The sequence below is a fragment of the Corylus avellana genome, chromosome 7, assembly GCF_965113065.1.
Source record: "Corylus avellana chromosome 7, dhCorAvel1.hap1.2, whole genome shotgun sequence".
Taxonomy (NCBI): Eukaryota; Viridiplantae; Streptophyta; class Magnoliopsida; order Fagales; family Betulaceae; genus Corylus; species Corylus avellana.
This window is the reverse complement of record NC_142496.1, coordinates 17,443,010-17,465,167: the sequence shown is the minus strand read 5'-3', so window position 1 is coordinate 17,465,167 and position 22,158 is coordinate 17,443,010. Positions and strand designations below refer to the sequence as shown.

At 38.3% G+C, this 22,158-nt stretch overlaps 1 protein-coding gene across 1 annotated transcript; it reads left to right on the top strand.

Annotated features, from left to right (window-relative positions):
• Window positions 1-741: 741 nt before the first annotated feature.
• Window positions 742-5,790, top strand: LOC148584596 (uncharacterized). Its single transcript, XM_088518527.1, has 6 exons — window positions 742-877; window positions 946-1,334; window positions 1,943-2,455; window positions 2,537-3,552; window positions 3,876-4,812; window positions 4,957-5,790. The coding sequence occupies exons 1-6, from the start codon at window positions 742-744 to the stop codon at window positions 5,788-5,790; spliced, it is 3,825 nt and encodes a 1,274-aa protein (XP_088374653.1).
• Window positions 5,791-22,158: the final 16,368 nt, after the last annotated feature.

The window sequence follows — 22,158 nt, the reverse complement described above, 5'->3', positions numbered from 1 at the left end:
CATCAAGCTAGAAGAAAACAAAAAAAAAAACAAAAAATCTTGAAAAACTAAGTAGATTAGGAAAGAGAAAGACAAGTGTCCAAAAGTAAAGAGTAATGAAAAACAAAGAATATTTATACTAAGGACTAACATTAAACCTAATTGAAACATTTCCTTAGAATTCTATTTTATCCAATAACCAACTATTTATACTACCAAATTGCTTATAAACCATCAATTAGAGATCTCTATATACATAATCCAACAAAACTTAAAAACAGAATACATTATCTCGTTGAAGTTCTCCTAACGGCCAAACACAATAAATCAAAAATCGCAAATCGTCTCTAATTAAGGCATACTCTCCCAGCAGCATAATATATATGGGCCCAATTTTGAAATTTTAAAAAACATAAAAACATGGAGACCTGGTATCATTGGAGGATTTTGACGGTACAATCCCGTCATCTCAGATGGAGTTTGAAAGAGTAGCCTTTTGGGTGCGCATGTTCAACTTACCTTTGGCATGCATGAGCAAGGAGATGGGAGAGCGTATAGGGGCGTCGGTCGATACAGTGGAAGATGTAGAAGTGGATGAAAATGGCGTCGGGTGGGGAGAATACCTTTGAGTTCGCATCATTCTGGATTTGTCAAAACCACTGTCAAGGGGAAGGTTTTTGAAGTTACGTGACAAATCTATATGGATACCGTTCCAATATGAAAAGATCCCGCGGTTCTGCTTTAACTGCGTAACCATTCGTCATGGTGTCAAAGGGTGCCAAAAACCAGGAGGAAGAAGAACAAAGGAGAATGGATCGGAACCAGAGTTTGGGCTATGTCTCCGGGTGCCTCCTCCAAGCAGCAGGATTGGAGGTGGTGGTGGACGTGGATGGGGGAGGTTTCATGGAGAAAGGACAGGCCACGCCAATTCCTCTAGTGCCTTTAATACGGCGCATTAAACCAAAGAGGAGAACGAGCAAGGGGACGGCAGTGCAGAGGAGGATACCGGAGATAGATTTACTGGTACTTCGCCGGCGCCGGTAAAGGGTCAGGACGGACCAACAGATCAGGGTAGCAGTCCGTCACTTTCCAAACAGAGCATCGCCATTCATGGGAGTCAAAAGGGGAAAGAATGGGAAGATTCTGCTAGGGGAGCCCAAAGGGTGAAAATCAGGGGAATGCCAATTATGGGGAGTAAGAATGAGGGAGATGGATCATTTAATACACGGATTATGGAGGAGGTCGTGCACAAAAATAGTAACGATAAGATCTTGGCCAACAAGGGAAAAAGCATTTATGTGGGTCAATGGGACACAATTAAGGAGAACATGATCTGGCAGGTCATGGGCAAGGAGGTTGACGTGGAGGATTTGAAAAAAAAAAAAGGGAAGTGGAGATCAATTCTCGGTGGGCCGCGCTCTAGGGGATGACCAAAATGTGGGTAGTGGTAGTAAAGGGGCCAGTAGTTAAAAAAAGAAGACCCAAGTGAAAAATAAAGGCTTGCCCGAAAATAAGGTTTGGAAAGAACTTACGGGGGGAGGAGAATTAACGGGCAAAAGGAAAGCTAACAGTGTCTCCTTTGATAACGCCCGCGAAGAAGGAAAACGAAACAAATATGGAGATGAGGTGCAGGAGTATTGGAGTGACGATTCGGCGGAGGCTATTCAACAACCCCACCATCACCAATGAGCTTTTTAAGTTGGAACTGCCGAGGGCTTGGGAACCCTCGGGCAGTTAGACATCTCCACCAGCTGGTGCGAGAAAAGAGACCCGACTTGGTCTTCCTTATGGAAACCAAGATACATAATAAGAATTTAGATTTTCTGCGAATAAAGTTGAGGTATGATAACATGTTTGTGGTGGACAGTGTTGGAAAAAGCAGAGGTCTTTTACTACTGTGGAGAGAAGATGTTCGGGTAGTTATTCAAAATTATAGTCGTCACCACATTAATGTTCTAATCAGTGTTGGAAGGGAAGGGGCGGACTGGAAATTCTCTGGCTTTTATGGACATCCAGAGATAGCCAAAAGAAAAGAATCCGGGGCTTACTTCGCCATTTGGCTGCTATGGCACCAACCCCAGGGTTGTGCTTGGGAGATTTTAATGAGATACTTACTTTACCCGAAAAGTGGGGAGTTGCTACGCGGGCGAATGGTCAAATGAAGGCTTTTAGAAGAACCCTAGAAGGCTGCCAGTTATGTGACTTGGGGTTTAAAGGACCCAAGTTTACTTGGAACAATAAGCGAGATGGTAGGGCTTTTACCAAGGAGCGGCTGGATAGAGCCTGTGCTAATACAAAATGGAGATCCCTCTTCGTAAATATGGAGGTTCAAGTTTTGGCAAGCCGCAGCTCTGACCACAATCCCATTCTTGTAGTGCTTAATGATAGGAGGATTGGCAGAAGGAGAGATGTAAGGCTGTTTTGTATAGAGGACAGTTGGTCGGTTAAAGCAGATTTCAAAGAAGCGGTGCACAAGGTATGGAAAGAAAAAACGAGAAGGGGAAATCACTAGGAAACGATCCAAGGTAAACTGAAGTCATGTAAAAAAGTGATTCAGATATGGGTGAAAAAGAATACAAAAGTAACCCATAGGCTCATCAATGCAAAGACCAAGGAGCTGGAGGCTATTCAAAGGGAACAAGGATCCGGCGGAAGTGCACAAGAGAAAGTCCTTAAAGAGGATATTGCTGAATTGTTGGAACAAGAAGAATTATCTTGGAAACAAAGGGCGAAAGCAGAATGGTTACGGCATGGGGACAGAAATACCAGGTATTTTCACGCATGTGCCACACAACGAAGGAAACAAAATTCTATTGATCAAATTCAAGATGCCGAGGGGAAGATGTGCACCATGGTCACTGAAATTGAAGAAGCTTTTGTGGGGTATTATAAGACGCTGTTCACAACGGCTGGTCCAATTAATATTGAGGCATGTACTGCAGCCCTTGGCAGGAAGGTGAATGCGGATATGAATGCACTTTTGTTGGCTGATTTCACTTCGGAAGAGGTCAAACAAGCTTTGGATCAAATGGCTCCTTCCAAAGCTCCCGAACCGGATGGGTTTACGGCGGGGTTTTATCAAAAATATTGGGACACGGTGGGTCCCGAGGTATGTGATGCCGCTTTATATTTTTTTAATTCTGCATGTATGAATGGTATGATTAATGCTACCAATATTGCTTTGATTCCTAAGAGTAATAATCCGATCACTGTGGCCGACTTTAGGCCTATTAGCCTCTGTAATGTGTTGTACAAGATTATTTCTAAAGTGTTGGCAAACAGGCTTAAAGTTGTAATGCCTATGATTATTTCCCCAAACCAGAGCGCTTTCCTTTCAGGGAGGCTAATTACTGACAACATCCTAGCAGCCTACGAAACCATGCATTCCATGCAAACAAGAATGTGGAGCAAGGTGGGGTTCATGGGGATCAAGCTGGATATGAGTAAGGCATACGATAGGGTGGAGTGGCGGTTTTTGGAAGAGGCAATGAAGAAAATGGGCTTTGACGTTGGATGGATTAAACTGATCATGGCCTGCATTAGCTCAGTCACCTACTCCATTGTAGTGAATGGGCAACCGGTGGGCAATATTATCCCGACAAGAGGATTGCGACAGGGAGACCCCCTCTCTCCCTATTTATTCCTCCTATGTGCCGAGGGATTGAGTGCTATGCTCACCCACGTGGAGACCACATGAGTTATCACAGGGGTTCCAACGTCGAAGAAAGGGCCATGATTGAGCCATCTCTTTTTTGCCGACGATAGCCTGCTCTTTTGCAAGGCTAACTCGGTGGAATGGAGACGCCTCACCAAGATCTTGGATAAATATGAGACAGCTTTCGGCCAGAAATTAAACAAGGATAAGACTCGATCTTTTTCTCCTACAACACTGACAGGGCCAAAAGAGAGGAGATTACTCGGTTGTCTGGATTACAAGCAACAGATAAATATGAAAAGTACCTGGGACTCCCAACTCTAATTGGGAGGTCGAGGAACAAAGCTTTCCATGGTATTAAGGAAAAAGTGTGGAAACGACTCAATGATTGGAAGGTTAATTTCCTATCACAAGCCGGAAAGGAAATTCTGATCAAGGCGGTGGTCCAAGCGATTCCGGCATACTGTATGAGTGTGTTCTTACTCCCCAAATCTTTGTGCAAAGAATTAAATAGTCTTATGCAACGTTTTTGGTGGGGAAACAAGGACAACACCTCCAGTAACCATTGGATGAGCTGGGAAAAAATGGGGGTCTCGAAAGCAAAGGGTGGCATGGGGTTTAGAGATTTGACAATGTTTAATCAAGCACTTTTGGCGAAACAGCTATGGCGCATAATGCAAAATCCGGACTCCTTGGTGGCCCGAATTATAAAAGCCAAGTATTTCCCACAGACTAAGATTTTCGATGCAAAGTTTGGAACGCGGCCCTCATATGCATGGAGGAGTCTCCTCTCTTCGAAGGTGATTTTACAGCGAGGTGCTATATGGAGGGTTGGGGATGGGAAGGATATAAGCATCTGGGGGGATTGTTGGTTGCCTACACCAACGAATTACAGGGTTCAATCACCGAAAACTCCCCTGCTGGAAAATATGCGGGTCTGTGATCTCATAGATCAAGAGCTGAAATCGTGGCGGAGACACATATTAGAGGACCATTTTCTCAGCACAGAAGTTTCAACAATTCTTAATATACCAATTAGTCCTCTACTCCCTCGTGATAAGCTGATCTGGAGGTGCACCAAAAATGGAGATTTCTCTGTTAAGAGTGCATATCACTTGGGGCTAGAAATGAAGGAGAGTCAATTACCGAGCAGCTCAGTGAAGGAAAAAGAGGATGAAGTATGGAAGATGTGTTGGGGTATGATGGTTCCTCCAGCAGTCAAGATGCATATCTAGAGAGCTTGCCACAATCTCCTTCCTACGAAGGAAAATCTATTTCGCAGAGGAGTGTGTGCTGACCAGATTTGCCCGTTATGTTTGCAGGATACTGAAACAGTGATGCATATCACTTGGGAATGCCCTTCTGCGAATGACGTGCGGGGCGGTAGTATTGTTAAGTTGCAAAAATGCAGCACAAGCGTAGGGTCTTTCAGGCAACTTTTCTCGGAAGTCATTAGACGGTGTGAGAAGAGGGAGGTTGAATTGTTTTCTGTTATTGCGAGAAAGATTTGGATGCGCAGGAACACAGTAGTGCACGGGGGTTCATTCCAACACCCCAACCAAGTTTTGAAAGAAGCGGAGATCGGGCTTGAGGATTTTCGGAGACTTAATGTTCCCACCAGTCATCAAGAAGACCACTCTGCTGAGGCAGACGAAGCGAGATGGCAGCCACCGCCTCTTAACACAGTTAAAATCAACTGGGATGCTGCGGTGGACCCTTATAATAAGAGTAAAGGTTTAGGTGTTATTGCAAGGGACAAGAGGGGAAAATTCCTAGTAGCTTACAGCAAACACCAGCGGATTGACGTAGAACCAATGATAGCGGAAGCACTTGCTGCTCTACATGCAATTATTCTATGTCAGGAGGAGAATTTCCAGAATGTGGTTTTCGAAGGCGACTCATTGCAGGTAGTGCAAGCAATTAATTCGGACTCCCAGTGTAATAACAAGTACGGGCACCTGATAGAAGACATTAAAAAAGGCACCAGGAGTTTAGCTTCTTCGATCTTCACCCACGTCAAAAGATCGGCCAACGAGGCTGCGAATGCTCTAGCTGCTATGGCTAGGACCCATGTCACGGATACTGTTAGATGGGATTTTATCCCACACAGTATTGGTGGTATTGTAAGCAAGGAGGAACTTAGTTCCACCTCTTGATTGTTGCTCAATTGAGCTTTAACGAAGATTTCTGAATACATTCCTCAAAAATAATTGTTCTTATTCCTTAGTTTAATGACGACACACATGTTTTAAGTGAAATTGAATCAAAATTACTAAAAGATCATCACTATTCCTTTTTTTTTTCTTTTTTTTTACTTTTTCAACTTAATTAAAAATATATATAAAATTAAATGGGTAGCCGACCACCCACTCATCAGCGGGTGGTCGCACCACCCCTAGCCTCTTTAATTTGTCCACACCAATTTTTTTTTTATTTTTCTTTTGTAAGTTTGAAATAAAAAGAAAAAAAATAGGGGTATTATTTTGAAAAATGGAGCCTATTCTTCGGCGTAAGTGATTAGTTATTCTCACGGAAATAACTATTTCTAAGAATAGGTCCTTACTAAATAAAAGAATGATAATTTCATAAAAATAGACATTCAATTCCAAAAATTTATTCTGCAAACCAAACTCCAAAGAAACGTCAGAAGCTCTTACTCAAATCCCAGAGAAGCATACGTCGATCGCTTTGACCATTTTATTCAACTATTTTTCGCTATTTCACGAATATTACTATTATGCCACTCATATTTCCTTCTTCCAACTACTTCTCATAAACGTAAACACCCACAATCTAAATCTTCCCCTCTGAAGCAAACCCAATGAAAACAAGAACACCCACAAACCAAAACCAGAAAAACCCACATAAAAATCCAACCTTTAAAGCAAAAGAGAAGAACATCCAAAACAGAAGAGTCACGTTCAGAAAGAACATTGCAGAAACTAGCTAGGGGAATTTGAAGCTTTTACTTTGAAATATTGAGTATGGCTGCATTGAGCTTGACAAAAATGTTGCCAGAGGAAGGTAGCTTACGGGTGGCGAGATGGCTGGCTGCTGGCTGTTGTTTTTAACTTGTGTTGTAAGGTAGCCCAAACGATGGAGAAATTAGCTTCGATCAGTTTCAGTGTTTTATTTTTGTTTTCCTGAGCAGTTTCAGTTTTTGGGTTAAAAGAATGGAAAAGTTAGAGGCATATTGGCTTCTGATTTGCTTCTGATTTATAACTATATGGTGGTGAGTAGTTATGCTTCTGATTTACCTTCTACTGGCTCAACTATAGTTTTATTTTTCCATATTTTCATATGATTCTTTGGAGGAATTTCTGTCCAAAAAGTATTTCTCCTTGGAAAGTCCATTTGACCATTCCTAAGTACGTCACTACAAAAATTATGCAAAATAGTGACACATGCATCATTTGTGAAACGACTCATCTTCCTAAGTAGAGTAATTTGAAAGGAATCGTTTTACTGTTCAAACGACTCCTCCTTCTAAAAATAGTCGTTTTACTATTAAAAAGACGTATGATAAAGATAGTTTTGTTAAAACAACCCTATACCAAGCCGCCCTAACACGTGTGTTTTTGTAGAATGTAGGAGAAGTTAGTCAGCACACAAGTAAATTGAAAAAGGATACACGCAATTAATGTACACCACAAAAAAAACAAGGTTTAGCAACATGGTTATTTGGGGCATTTTTTGCCAAAAAACCGTCCCTATTGATTTCGCAACGCTTGATTAGAGACACTTGAGACACGTCGGTTTTTATGGCGACTAGAATTTAAGTTTGAGACGTTTTTTTACTAAAAAGCGCCTTAAAAAGGGGACATTTGGAATAAAGCGCCCCCTTTTTTAAAAGGGGGCGCTTAGTGGTGAAAAACGCCCCCTTTTAAAAAAGGGGGCACTTTGTTGAAAAATGCCCCCATTTAAAAAAGGTGACGCTTCCTAGGCAAGCGCCCCCTTTTTTAAATGGGGGCACTTCCTAGGCAAGTGCCCCCTTTTTTAAATGGGGGCACTTCCTAAAAAAGGGGGCGCTTGCCAGGTAAGCACCCCCATTTAAAAAAGGGGGCACTTCCTAATCAAGCACCCCCTTTTGAAAATGAGGGCGCTTCCTAGGCAAGCGTCCCCTTTTTTAAAAGGGATCGATTGCCTAGGAAGCGCCCCCTTTTTTAAAAGGGGGCGCTTGCCTAGGAAGCGCCCTCATTCTAAAAAGGGGGCGCTCAGGTGGGCAAGTGCCCCCTTTCATAAAAAGGGGCGCTTGCGTGTAAAGCGCCCCTGTTTCTATATGGGAGCGCTTGCATGGTGCGAAACGCATCCAATAATTAATATATAGAAAAAATATTTTTCCCATGCAATCCATATATATTTTTTATTTTCTCCTGATATACAATACGCAATACAATATTGTATTGCGTATTTTCTCCATAAATATTGGATTAATCCATAAATATTTTCTCCATTCATCAATCTCATACAATCTTATATATATATATATATATACATCTCACAATACATATCTATTCCATATATACAATCTCGTATCTCATAAGACATTTTTAAATTCAAAATGACGATATCATAAACACAAAGTGTACCACATCTTAAAGAGTTAACAAAAATTGTACCATACATATGAAATAAAATATCCAAAACGATATCATAAACATAAAGTGTACCACCTCTTAAAAGAGTGTACAAAAATTGTATATTGCATATGAAATAAAATAGATCAACGAGTTCGCTTAGCATTTGGCGTCAAATACATACCCAACCAAAAAGGTCAAGTATACATACGTCACTTAACGATTACCTGCAAATGATAAAACCAAAAAAAAAAAATTAAATTACAAACCTATATCTAACTATTTTAAAAGTGCAAACCTATATATAATTAGATTATATTACAAGTGACTAAGATATGAAGATCTACTACACATACTTTGTGATGATCCACAATGGTCGCCTTCTGCATCAGCTGCATGCTCATCTTCATTTGTTAATTCATTCTCACCTATATATAAATAAATGCAAATGTATATTATGCAATCATATATATGTTCTTTAGTAACATTTTTAATCATGAAAATGTAAATATAACTAATATAATGTAATTAAGGTTAATTAATTACCCGATCGATTACCAACTGATGATCCTGCTCTCACAACACCGGGACACTCGGTGTCATGTGGAGTACACATGTTTATGTTGCTCGTTCTTTGGCTCGCAAAACAATTTTCCATAAATTTCTTGACGTCGACATAGGCAGATGTTAACATGGCAATTTGTTCGTTTTGTTTGGAAATCTGTTGCTTTTGTTCATTTATGCGCTCAAGTAGTGCGGGGACTTATACAGCTGAGATCGATGATTTATTTGCATGTGTGCTGCTTTTGACTGGTAGATGCCCAGGTCCCATTCCTCGTAAACGACCAGTATATTCTGCATTCTCCATGACCTTGGCATAAGCGTCGTCAGTTGCCCAATTTATTGATCCCTATGTCAAGCTTGAGCTTACTGCAGTGTCCTGTGAACTTAGAGCCCTCATCTTCTCCTATATTTATATAGAATATGGAAAAATGTTACGCACCAACTAATCGACTCATAAAGACTTACCATATTACAGTGTTTTTGAAAAAATAAACACAATGGTACACAAATTAAATATACAAGTTAATCACATACAACTTTGTCCTCAATGTCTGCATTGAGGAAACTACCATCCTTTCTCGTGTGGGTTACATCGTAAACGACCGCCCTCGTAGGAGTTTTCCCTTTTTTCCTCTTAAAAAAATAAAAAAAATAAAAAAATACATAAAATTTATTAGTGTTGCTGATATATACACTAATACAATTATATATATTGAAAATAACATACAATCTCGTGTGCAATATAGGCAAAGCTCCTCGAGCCAGCCGAGTGTGGCATATTGTACTTGTCTCGTATTTCCTTGTTCTTTTTAGCCATATCCTACATAAATTACATTATGATTATGTTAGTCTTCATACGATTGCATCAGTATGATAAGTGACTCAAACATGACATACCTGATTCTTCTGAGTCATCCATATGCTGACGGCGCTTTCCAATTCCGCTGGGTTGACTTGTCCAAAGTGTTGCGTCGACTGTAGAACGCTTTCCTTCGTATCGTCGTCTTTGAGTTTAAGAGATTTCTTCACCACATGCTTGTAATTTCTCAACTTTTTTCCGAAGTCCATGAATGCGCACCGTTTAATATCATCCATTTGTAGATGAGGCGGTACATATAATTTCATCTACAACAAGCAGAGACGCAACAGGTAGAAACATGCAAAAAATAAATAAAAAACAACACAAAACAACAATAAATTACATCAAAGACATACCATCAACATGTTCCAAATTTCTTCCTTTCTGTCATTTGGAACCTGCTTCCAAGTAGGTGCACCTATGCCCACAATACCACCGTTACGAACATAATATCCAGCGCACCTACGTAATTTCTGACCGCTAACACCTACGGGCTGACCCACACTATTAAATTCAACGACAATCCTCTCCCCCTTTGAGATACTCCACATATTAAGCGGACCACTTAGAATCCGCACATGAAATTTTCCTTCTTCATCTGTATTTGTGTAACATATGAATCACGTTTAAGATTATATATAATGTATATAACATATGAACGACATCATTAGAAGATTTTATAACATAAATAAATACGAAACATATACATACCTACTGTTCGGACCTCATTATGGGCTAACAGAGGATCATCTGGCTCCTGTGTGTCATCTGTATCATGATCTTGCCCATCCGGCTCCTGTGTGGCATTGCACTCATGATCCCACCCATGTGTGGAGTGAGGCCTATTCTCATCATCACCATCGAACGGATTGAATTGTGGATCGATTAACCTTTCTATGTTAGTATGTACATGATGATCACTAGCCCATTCACCATCATCATGAACCTGATCCTGAGGTGGTATAGGTCGGTATAGTCCGGCTTGCAAGCCCTGTGTATCATTGTCGGCGTACAAAGCCGATTGTTGTGACGGCGGTATTATTGCCGAAATTTGATCTCGTACTGGTAACTTTGACCATGCTCTTTTTCTTGACATGTTTTTCACCTACAAGATAAATAAGGAAGGTGATATCACATTCAAATATATATATATATATATTGTAATTATAAACAATTATAATAATCTTGAAGAGAAAGAGTTTTTGGAGTGTAGGCATTTCTCAGAACTGTTCTTGGAGTTGGAGGAAAATCTTGAAGCTGAGAGATATTGCCAAAAGATTCTTAAAGTTTGAAGTTGGGAATGGGGATAATATTCATATGTGGCTGGATTTGTGGCATCCTGCAGGGATATTAATTGAGCAATATGGCTTTAGGGTTGTTTATGATGCTCAAAGTAATATTGAAGCTAAACTGTCTTCTGTCATTTGCAATGGAGATTGGTTTTGGAGACCTGCGAGATCAGAAGCTTTAGTTGACATTCAAGCTAGACTTTCTGAAGTTTGCTTGGGCCAGTTTGATAAGCCTATTTGGCTTGGTTCTAAGAAGGGTGTCTATGTTAGTGCAGAAACTTGGGAAGCTCTTAGAGAGAAGAATGCAGAGGTTATTTGGTGGAAATTGATTTGGTTCCCCCTTGCTATCCCTAAACAGGCCTTTATCTTGTGGCTTGCAATGAAAAATAGGCTTCTTACAGGTGAAAGGTTACTTAAATGGGGTTATAAGGGTGATATTCAATGCTGTTTTTGTCATAGTCAAATTGAAACTCGTGATCACATCTTCTTTGAATGTAGTTTTAGTTCTAGAATATGGAAATATTGCATGGTTCGTTGCAGGGTGGATAGGCCTCCTATTATTTGGGATCATCTTGTGCAGTTAGGATGTAATTGCTGGGGCAATAAATCTCTTAATTGCTTGTTATGTCGGGTGGTTTTTGGTTCTGTGGTTTATAACCTTTGGCGTACCAGAAATGAGATTAAACATGATGGTGTTCCCAAAACTGAAGAGCAATTGTTGAAGCAAGTTTTTTGGGAAGTCAGGTCAAGGATTGCTGTGAAAAGAGGTTTTCCTAGATCTAAGGAAAACCTTTTGTTGTGCTCTTTGTGGAATCTACCTGCTACTATTCTTTGTAATTTTGATTTGTAGGTTGTTTCCCCTGTTTTTTGCTTTGTGAGAGGTTGTTTCCTTTGTTTTCTTTGTAAGGGGTTGTGTCCCTTGTCTTTGGAAGAAGTTGTATATGTGCTATGGAGTTGCTCTATTTTGAGCTTTGGTTTAATGAAATACTTATTCATCTAAAAAAAAAAAAAAACAATTATAATAATCTGAAGAAAAAAAAACGCATACCCATGTCGTTTGGAGGTAGGTCGTTTGGAAGTAGGTCGTTTGGAGGGTATGGGTAGGTCGGCTGGAGGTAGGTCGTTTCGGCAACATTCAACGACAATGTTCGGATCATGAGTAATGTTCAAGTTTAACGGCTCACTCTCATGGTAGTTGGTATATGAATCATCATTGCCTTCGCCCTCACCAATGTCGTACACGTTTCGAGGTTTAGTCCTTATAATGCAAGACCAATCTGGGTGCCTTTCATCAGTGACGTAAAATACTTGTGATACTTGCGAAGATAACACATACGGCTCATCAGTAATTTGTTCTCCCATGTGTATCAGGTTTTTAAAATTCACAAGCGTGAACCCATATTGGTCCTCCTTGTAGCCCCTACCCCTTCTTATGTCAGCCCAATCACACTTCAACAACACATATCTAGTGGTGTCGTAGTACTCTACCTCGATTATTCTAGTCAACTTCCCATAATATGTATAGCCATCAATGGTTGGCACGCACACGCTACTGTTTTGAGTCTTTTTACCTTCATCGTGGGCCAAAGTACGAAACAATGAACCGTTAACTACGTAGCGGTTATATTCTAGAGCATTTTGAATAGGCTCTTTAGAATGGCATACAAGCTTCACTCCCAGTTCAGTGCGACATGTTGCATCCATTCGATTAACCTGCGATTTAGTATTAATAATAAAAATATTTAATATATTATTGAAACTTTTAATTTAAGTTATTATTTGGACCAAAAGTCTAGTCAATTATTTTTTCTTCAAAAGCAAAATAAGCATAAAACCTCTTCTTTTCCTTGGACCAACCAAAAGTCTAGTCAATTATTCAGTAGACCGCCAAACAAGGAAAAACAATATTGTCAGCTAAATAAGGTAAGTTTCCATTTCAGCTTTGATGCGATCGAGTCAAGAACATAACAAGAGTCGTCAAAAAGTCAACGCATTAACGACGCGTTCTTTACCCAGAAATCCGAAGCACACACGTCAAGATACAGTAACGTAGAAAAACCTATAAACTATTGGGATTGAAAAAAATGCACTAGATTTTTGCAATTTGAGTGAACCTAGTTGTATAGCAGCAATATATATATATATAGAAAGCCCGACCATCCGAGAGTTTTCCAATCCATCTCAAAACTGCTTGGAAATGTACATGTTTATATTGGTTTTCATAGGTTGTCTTTTAAAAGTTTGTTAAAGCACTTAGAGTAGCTTTCTTTAGCTTTTCTTTAAATTTATGAAATTAGGATAGTTTTGTTTCTCTATTCAAATAAACTAGATAAGAGCTTCTCTTATCATTTGCCTATATCATTTAAATATTCATTCAAATCTATGTTATAAGAAAGAGATCTCTAGAGATAAAAAAAGATGAAAGAGAAAGCAGATGTTCTTTCAAATCTTTTTTTTTTTTTTTTAAAGTGCTACCGAAGATCGCTTCAAGAACACCAAAAGAGTTGGTTGCAAGTGAGTTTTACGAGTTTTCTTTACATTTAGGAAATATATTAAAATTTAAATAGTCTATTGCTAGTGCTCTAGCAATTTTACCATTGGACATGTATATGAAGAGGCGCAATTCAATGATAGTTTTTCAAGAAGAGCTAATTTATAAAGTGATGGTTGTAAGAAATTCTGACAACTCAACTTCTAAAAGTGACGTTTTTTTTAACATGTATAAGAAACACATTTTTTTAATAGTATATAACTCTCATATGTTTTTTAATAGCATTAATAAGAGATTATGTGCTTCTTACATGTTTAAAGACACATGCTAATTTTTTAGAAGTGGAGTAAAAAAAAAAAAGTTTGTAAGAATTTTTTGTCCTTTTTCTAAATTAGGTGGCACTATGTACACAATGTTCTGGGAATGTAGAGTAGGTAGGGAAAAAAAAATCTGAGATTAGGTGAATTAATAGCAAAGATGTGATGTATTACAAACATTTGCCATTTGAGGTTGCATTATCAAAGCTTGGGTGCAACGGTGTTCAACTAGCTTGAATTGCCCACAAGTCACAATCTTACCAATTAAACCACCCACATTGTTGAAATACTTGTATATATAGTAGAAAAGATATTAGAAAGCCAGCTTTTATACATATATATAAGGAGAAAGGGAAAAAGGGGTTAGCTTTTTTATATTATTATAGGGCCACTTGCGTGGATATTTAGGCTCTGTTTGATAATCAATATAATTTTATTTTTTTTCTAAAAATTAACTTCAAAGCATTCTTACTTTTTATATTATACCAATAACTTTTTACTATTATTTAAACAAAAAATTAACTACAAAATATAATTTTTTTGCTTTTCCTGAAAAAAAATCAAAACTTCTCTTTACACTATATCACATCAATTATTTCTTATTACCATTCAAACAAAAAAATTACTACACAATCATTTACCAAATCGAGCTTATGTTTGCGAATAGGGAATTTGGCTGATCATTTAATGTCTATTTGCTTTACCTAACCTGCTATTGACTTCCGTTGCACAGCCAATGACTAAATGGCCTGGTACTATTCTTCGAAAAAGACCAAAAGACCTAGGTTTTGCTTTGGAAGAACCCATGGTCTGTTTGGCAAAAGACCAAATGGCCCAGTACTATTCTTAAAAAAAATTCAACTTCTAAATATTATTATTTTTTATATTACATAAATTACTTTTTACTATTATTTAAATAAAAAAATCTATACAAAACAGATTTCTTTTTCATTTTTTCATACAAAACATTCTTACCTTTTTTTTTCCTTTTTTTTTTTTTTTCACATAAAACGTTTTGAGAACCTACGAGAATCCTAATCCTTCTTTCCTGTGGTCGTAAAGGAGCCATGGATCTTGATTTGTGTACCCGAGTACGTGGTGTAAGAATAAAATTGAAGTAACATTCTATAACTTCCAAGATCTTAATTATCATGAATTTTATAATAAATTATTAAAAGAAACATACTCAAATCCATTGCTTCTTTGAAGGCCTAAACATTAGAAATCGGTTTTCTCTTACTTGACCTACTTAAGATACACAAAGCTTACGAAAATTGCATATACTTATAGGGTAAAGAGATGACCGGTTTCCTTAATTTTGGAATGTAAATGAGCCGAGCTTGGATGAACTTTCATTGTCAAGGCTTGGCTTATTTAAGATTGTGTCAAGCTCAAGCTCAAGCTCGACAAGATCCTAAAAAGAGTGTTCGAGCTCAACTCGTTTAATTATATGTCGAGCTCGAGTAGTTTGGCCCAGATCAACCACTCAATAACAAAACCCATTGATACCCATTGAACACCCATAAAGGGAAATCCAAACCAAAACTCAACCTTAAACAAAATCTTGCAATTGACATAACAGGACTTATAACATTACTTGTTTAAGTCACCTAATCATTTTGAACTTCAATATATATTCAACATTCTTCTTTTCTAACCACAAATATATATATATATATATATATATATATATATATATATATATATATATAGTCCCACCAATTAGAATATTGAGATTGTGAAGGGGACGTACGTGTAGGTTTAAATAAAATAAAATAAAATAATGAAAGTAAAGGATCAATAAGGCTCATGATGCATGCAAATGAATAAAGGTCAGAAACCCACGTGTTTTTTGTGTTTGTTTTTTTTTTTTTCTTTCTAAATAAGCTTTCCAAGGCTTGGGTTCAAATAGGTTGAATTGGGCACAAGTGACATACTTTCCAAACCACCCACAATGTTGAAATAGAGGGAGTCTCAAATAGATCAAGATGTCTGGGATTAGGTACTTAGTTTGGCCGATTATATATTGAATATCTATTTGCTTTAGCCTTTACCTAATTACATGCTATTGACTTCCAGTGTGCAGCCAATGACTATTTTTGGTTTGGTAGATATATGCATTTCATTATCTTCATTCCTCCATTCTGATTTGCTAATCCTTTCACTTTCAAATCTCAGCAATTTTCACGACAAACATAGTAGTATTTAACTAATTAGCAAATTTTCAAATATTTGCTTTATTTTGTTGAAGATTAATTAGGAGACTAGTGTCGGTGTTGCTTTGTCCATGCTCACTCCTTGTAGTCAATAATATCGAGCGAGTCCTTGGTGTGGCAACACACATTAACATGTTGAGATAGTACTTTTAGAGCTTTTTTATGATTGCATTTGAAAAATAAAGCTTTTTAAGTCAAAAATAAAATAACTTCTATACGGGTGTGGCACTAACTGACCCCTTTGTGCCCACCAATGATAAGTTGATGCCTCAGCATGTAGCATATTAGAAAGAGTGCTGATGCTATATGGTCAAGGAAAAAAACTCAAGTTTTCTGCCTTCCACTCAAATGTTGCCACCTCATATTATTTCAACATACAAAATAAGCTTGGTTTCACAGGATAATAACCCAAACAACAAACTTCACCTGATAATATTCCTAACAAAAGCTTACCAAATTGTCTGAACCTAAAAAATTTCTCAAACTCCACTGCCCAGACCACATCGCCCCCTCCCCGCTGACATTTTTGGCAATTATGATGCCCATCATGGCAATATTTTTCAAATTACATACAAATTCATCCATTGCAAAGCCAACATCAATGCAAATTCATCCACTGAACAAATCGACCCGCTGCAAAGCCAACATCAATCCACTGCAACTATACTAATTCATCGCATTTTTGCACCACAAATGATGTAAAAGCAACAAAATAACCTAAAGAAAGAGACTAAAAATATGAGAAATCTATGTGGATTTGCTACCTATAATCACTGAACAAATCAATCCACAACATCAATTCACTGCAATTATACAAATTCCATCACATGCACTACAAGTTGATGTAAAAGCAACTAAATAACCAGAAGAAAAAAAAAATCAAAAATCATCGAAGCGATTTCAAGTAAGAACCTTCCAACATAGGATCAAACAAGCGATTTCAGGCTGGGCGGTGGGCTGGGCAGCCTGCTGGTGCTGGGCAGTGGGTAGCCGGATCGAAGGGGGGATCAGCCTGCTGGGCAGTGTTGGATTTTCGAAGTCGATATTAGGCAATTTTCGAAGCCTATTGCAAGTGATTTTAGGCGATTTCGAACAAGCGATTTCTACTTCAGGCGATTTTGATTTCAGGCGATTTCGACTTCCAACAGTGGGTTAGGCAACCTGCTGGGCGGTGGGCAGCTGGCTGGACGTGGGGATCGGCCTGGGCGTGGGTGCCGGCCTGTTTCGTCTGGCTGGTCGAGGGCGGTGGGAGCGACGTGCTGGGCGATGGGCAGCCAGTGGGCAAGGGTTTTTTGTAAGAGAGCTAGTGTGTTTTTGGGTTACATTTTGTAAAGATGATTTTCATTTTAAGAGCAGGTGGGGTGGTATATTATGGTGTGGGTAAGTACATTTTGTAAGTTAAAATAAGCTGATTTGTCATCTTCTGGTTGGTGGGCGTAAATTGGGTCATTTACGCTAGGACCAAACGGAAGATATTTCCTATTGGAAATATAGACCCAAAACAACTGATTATATACTACAAAAAAAAAAATAATAATAATAATAAAGTTTACTAACGCTTGGAATGAGGCGCTTTAATAAAACATCCTCATATAAGGACGTTTTATTGTGTAAACGACACAAAATAAAATTAGCAACGCCTGCACAGAAAAATGTCCCTTTAATTTAGGGCATTCCAATATGGCATGCCCCAATTTAGTTAATTAAGTGCGCCTAGCTGGTAAGCACCCTTAATTCAGGACGCCTGCTATCCAGGCACCCTTAGTTAGGAGCGCCTACCAGCCAAGCACCCTTAATTAGGGGCACCTACCAGGCGCACTTAATTAAGGGCGCCTAGCTAGCAAGCGCCCTTAATTAAGGGCACCCGGCTGGCAAGCGTCCCTAATTAAGGGCATCTGGCTGGCAAGCACCCTTAATTAGGGGCGCCTGTCAGCTAGGCACCCTTAAATAAGGGCCCCTGGATAGTAGGCGCACTGAAATTATTTTTGTTAGCGCGAATTAAGCTCGCCTATGATTCCTTAGCTCTCGCCTAGTACTTTCCCCCTCAATATTTTCCCTCTCCCCATACAGTATCTTTAATTCAACTAAATCTTATGAAATTTTTCGTTAATTCTAACCCAACGTCCACCCACTGACCACCGAATCCCTACCTATGAACTAGTCGCACGTACGTGATGGCCGGTTGATCCTGTTCGACTAAACCTTGACTGACAGAATGTGAGATTTGGTAACGAAATGGTAGTTTAATTTGATGGGGTCATAATGTAAAGTTAGTAGTTGATGGGGGTATATGATAATCGAGTGGTCGTAGTTCATTGATGGGAAATGATAATTACCCCTAAAATTTACAATTTTTATTTTTTTATTTATTTTTTATTTTTTTAAATTTGGTTTGGTTGCCAGTTGTAGGGCTGGCAATTTTGACACGACCCGACAACTCGACACGAACACGACACGAAATTAGCAGGTTTGGGTTTATATTAAACGGGTTTGGGTCATAAACGGGTCGACCCGTTTATGAGTGCCTGGCGGGTCGTGTCACGGGTCGACCCGCGGGTGTCCCGCCAGACCCGTTTGTTTGTTTGTTTGTTTGTTTTTGTTTTTAACCTAAAAGAATTAAAGAAAAAATGAAAAAGTAAAACACCACAGAGCGTCAAAGCCACAGATCGTGAAGCCTCCAGTCCAAATCTAGAATTATAAACAAAAACCCATTCGGCCATTCCTCCCTCTCGGCCTCACCGAACCTCACGCCACGCCACTGCCCATGCCACGGCCACGCCACCACCGCTCCTCCACTGCCGGTCTCTCTCTCTCGCCGCTCCTCCACTCGTCAACCCTCACGCAGCCACGTCCCACGCCACGCCACGCCACCGCCGCTCCTCGCCTCCTCTACTACCGCTCTCTCTCTTCCGCCGATGTCGCTTCCGGTATGTATCCCTCTCTTCAGTCTCTTACTCTCTCAAGTCTGATGCTCTGATTTTGTGGGATTTGCTTGGTAGATGGTTGTTGTTTGCACATGATTTTGTGGGATTTTCTTGGTATTTGATTGTTGATGTTCACTTGTTTGTAGAGTGTGTTATTGTTAACGTATGGGTTAAGGTTAACGACTTGTGTCATGAACATAAATTGTTTTCCCCCTCTATTCTGAGTATTATGAAGTAATGACAGATGTACTTCTTGTATTTTGCATTAAATGAAAGCTTCTAATTCAACTGAGGGGCAAAAAAAAAATGTTGAAATCTGTGCTGATTGTGATTTTGGCCGGGAACCAAAAAAAAAAAAAAAATGAAAGCTTCTAATTCAACTGAGGGAAGAAGTATGTGATTTTGCCCCTCCCACAGTCCCACTCATACTTCTTCACCTTTGTCACAGCTCTCTCTCTCTCTCTCTCTCTCTTTCTCTCGCTCGCTATTTCTCTGCTTTAGTTGCCGGATCTCCCAATGGCTTTTTCAGGTTCTGATCGAATCTGGGTTTTCTTCTTTCTAATTGTGTTATTCAAATTGGTAAAATTTCATCCATTCATGTGTCTCTTTTTAAAACGTATCAATATCGTAGAAATTGGATTTTTTCTCGATATAAATTAATATTTCATTCTTTCCCTTCTTTTCGGTTGCTAAGATAATTGATGGAAACGTGGAATGAAAAGGGTTTTAGTTAACGCAATTAGTCTTGTAGGTTGGTTGGTTGGCTTCTTTCTCGTGCAGGTTCTTTTTTTCTTTTTTCTTTTTTTAATTTATTTTAAGCTATCAAGTTATCAACAAGGGAATTGAGGCATTACTAAATCTTACTTAATTTTAGTGAGCAGTTTATGTATTTATTTTACTTCTGCAGATTCACATCAAAAGCTTTGAAAAATTTACATTTCTTCTATCCGAACTTGGCCACTAGGTTTCAGACATAAGGTTTTTTGTTTTTTGCTTTTGTTTCTGAAAATCAAAGAGAATATTACTGGTTCCCCCAAAATGAAAACTCAATCATGTTACTGAACATAATCTGGTTCCCCCATATTACTGCACCTCCAATATATATATATATATATATATATATATATATATATATATATATATATATATATATATATATATATATTAATTGCTAAACACAATTTGATAACAAACAATGTGTTTGATGAATGACAAAGAATTAATGCTTACTTAATTCTAGTTTTGTGATAGCATTACTAAATCTGGTTTGATTCTTACTTTTGGAACTTATCTTTAACTAACTTACTAACGATTATGTGTGTAGGTGATTAACAAAGATTCTGTTGTATTCGATGATGATGTGGTTGAAATAAATACAATAGGAGATGAAGATCCTTCTGTTCATACGAATCCGATGACGAACAAAAGCGTCCAGAAGAAGCGTAAGAAGACCTCAGCAGTTTGGACCCATTTTGATGAAGTTCGTTCTAAAGATCCAAATGACTCAAGGATATGGGCAAAATGCAAGCTTTGTGATCATAAATATATAGCTAACAGTTCACATGAAACTGAAAATCTAAAGAAGCATATGAACGTTTGTGGGGGGAAAAATGATCATGATATTCAGCAATTGCTCCTATCTAGAGATCAAGGAACCCTGTCAGTAAGTACCTCAAAATTTGATCTTAAAAGATATAGAGAATTGTTGGTTGCTACGATTATTAAGCATGACTTGCCATTTTCATATGTTGAATATGATGGTGTAAGAGAGATGCATAGATACTTGCGTAGTGATGTACCATTAATCTCTAGAAATACTGCTAAGGCAGAATTGGTTAAGATGCATATGTTAGAGAAACAAAAGGTTAAGTCTTTGTTGACTGTTTGTCCTTGGAGGATTAGTTTTACATTTGATTTGTAGACTTCTTTGAAAACTGATGGATATATTTGCCTCACTACTCATTTTATTGACAAAAGTTGGGTATTATCTAAAAGGGTGATAAGTTTTTCATTTATTCCCCCACCACATAATGGTGATTCTTTGGCTGATAAGATAGATAGTTTGCTACAAGAGTGGGGGATTGATAAAAAGATTTTCTCTATAACATTAGATAATGCTTCTGCAAATGATGGTTGTGTTGAGGAACTGAAACAAAAATTAAACATGAGGAAAGCTCTTCTTTGTGAAGGTGAGTTGTTTCATATGCGTTGTTGTGCCCATATTCTTAATTTGATTGTGCAAGATGGATTGAAAGAGATCACTGATGCTATCCAAAATATTTGAGATAGTGTTAAGTATTTTAGAGGATCACAAGTGAGAAAACAAAGTTTTCTTCATGCTGTCAATCAAATGTCATTGGACAGTAACAAGGGGTTAAGACAAGATGTGCCAACTAGATGGAATTCGACATATCTTATGCTTGAGAGTGCTATTCACTATAGGCGTGCTTTTGCTTATTTGGAGATGACTGATAAAAATTATAAATTTTGTCCTAGTTCACTTGAGTAGGAAAGGGTGATTGATATCAATACTTTTTTGGGCTGCTTTTATCATGCTACATGTGCTTTTTCTGGTACCAAATATCCCACAACCAATTTATAATTTCCTGTAGTTGCATTGATTTATGTGAACTTGAGGCAAGAAGTGGGTGAAGATGGGTATAAGAGATTAATGGCAAATCAAATGCTCGCCAAATTTGAGAAATATTGGTCAGAATTTAATGTAGCATTGGCCATTGCAGTTGTCTTGGATTCTCGTTACAAGCTTCGCTTTGTAAAGTACTACTATACGAAGATTTATGAAGCTGATTCTGAAGAGTATAATAATGTTTATAACAAGTTAATCAAACTTTTTATGGAGTATAGTACTCCTACAACTTCAAGCTCCATAGCCGTTCAGCCACAAGAAGACCCAGATTGGGAAAAGGTGAATAATATTATAAGTTTCTTAGCTCGTTAGTAACTTACTAACTTAGTATATTATATATATATACTCATAACCACTTACTAATTTTATGTTTATATTCTCTTTGTTCATGTAGGAATTTCTAGCATTTGATGGAGTCGATTCTGATGCAAACAAGACTCAATTAGAGCTTTATTTGGATGCGCCCAAGTATGTGGAAAAGAATGCGACATTTGATATCCTTTCATTTTGGAAAGGAAATGAATTTCGTTATCCTGAAGTAGCTGCTATGGCTCGTGATATTTTGAGTATTCCTATTTTGACTGTTGCTTCAGAATCCACTTTTAGTGTTGGTGGACGTGTGATTGATCAGTATAGGAGT

Bases quoted from the DNA above. Each gene is read 5' to 3' on its own strand.
- LOC148584596 (XM_088518527.1), top strand. From the start codon at position 742: ATGGTGTCAAAGGGTGCCAAAAACCAGGAGGAAGAAGAACAAAGGAGA. The intron at 878-945 runs GTTTCATGGAGA...ATTAAACCAAAG, and splicing joins GGTGGACGTGGATGGGGGAG to AGGAGAACGAGCAAGGGGAC. The intron at 4,813-4,956 runs GTATGGAAGATG...TTATGTTTGCAG, and splicing joins TGAAGGAAAAAGAGGATGAA to GATACTGAAACAGTGATGCA.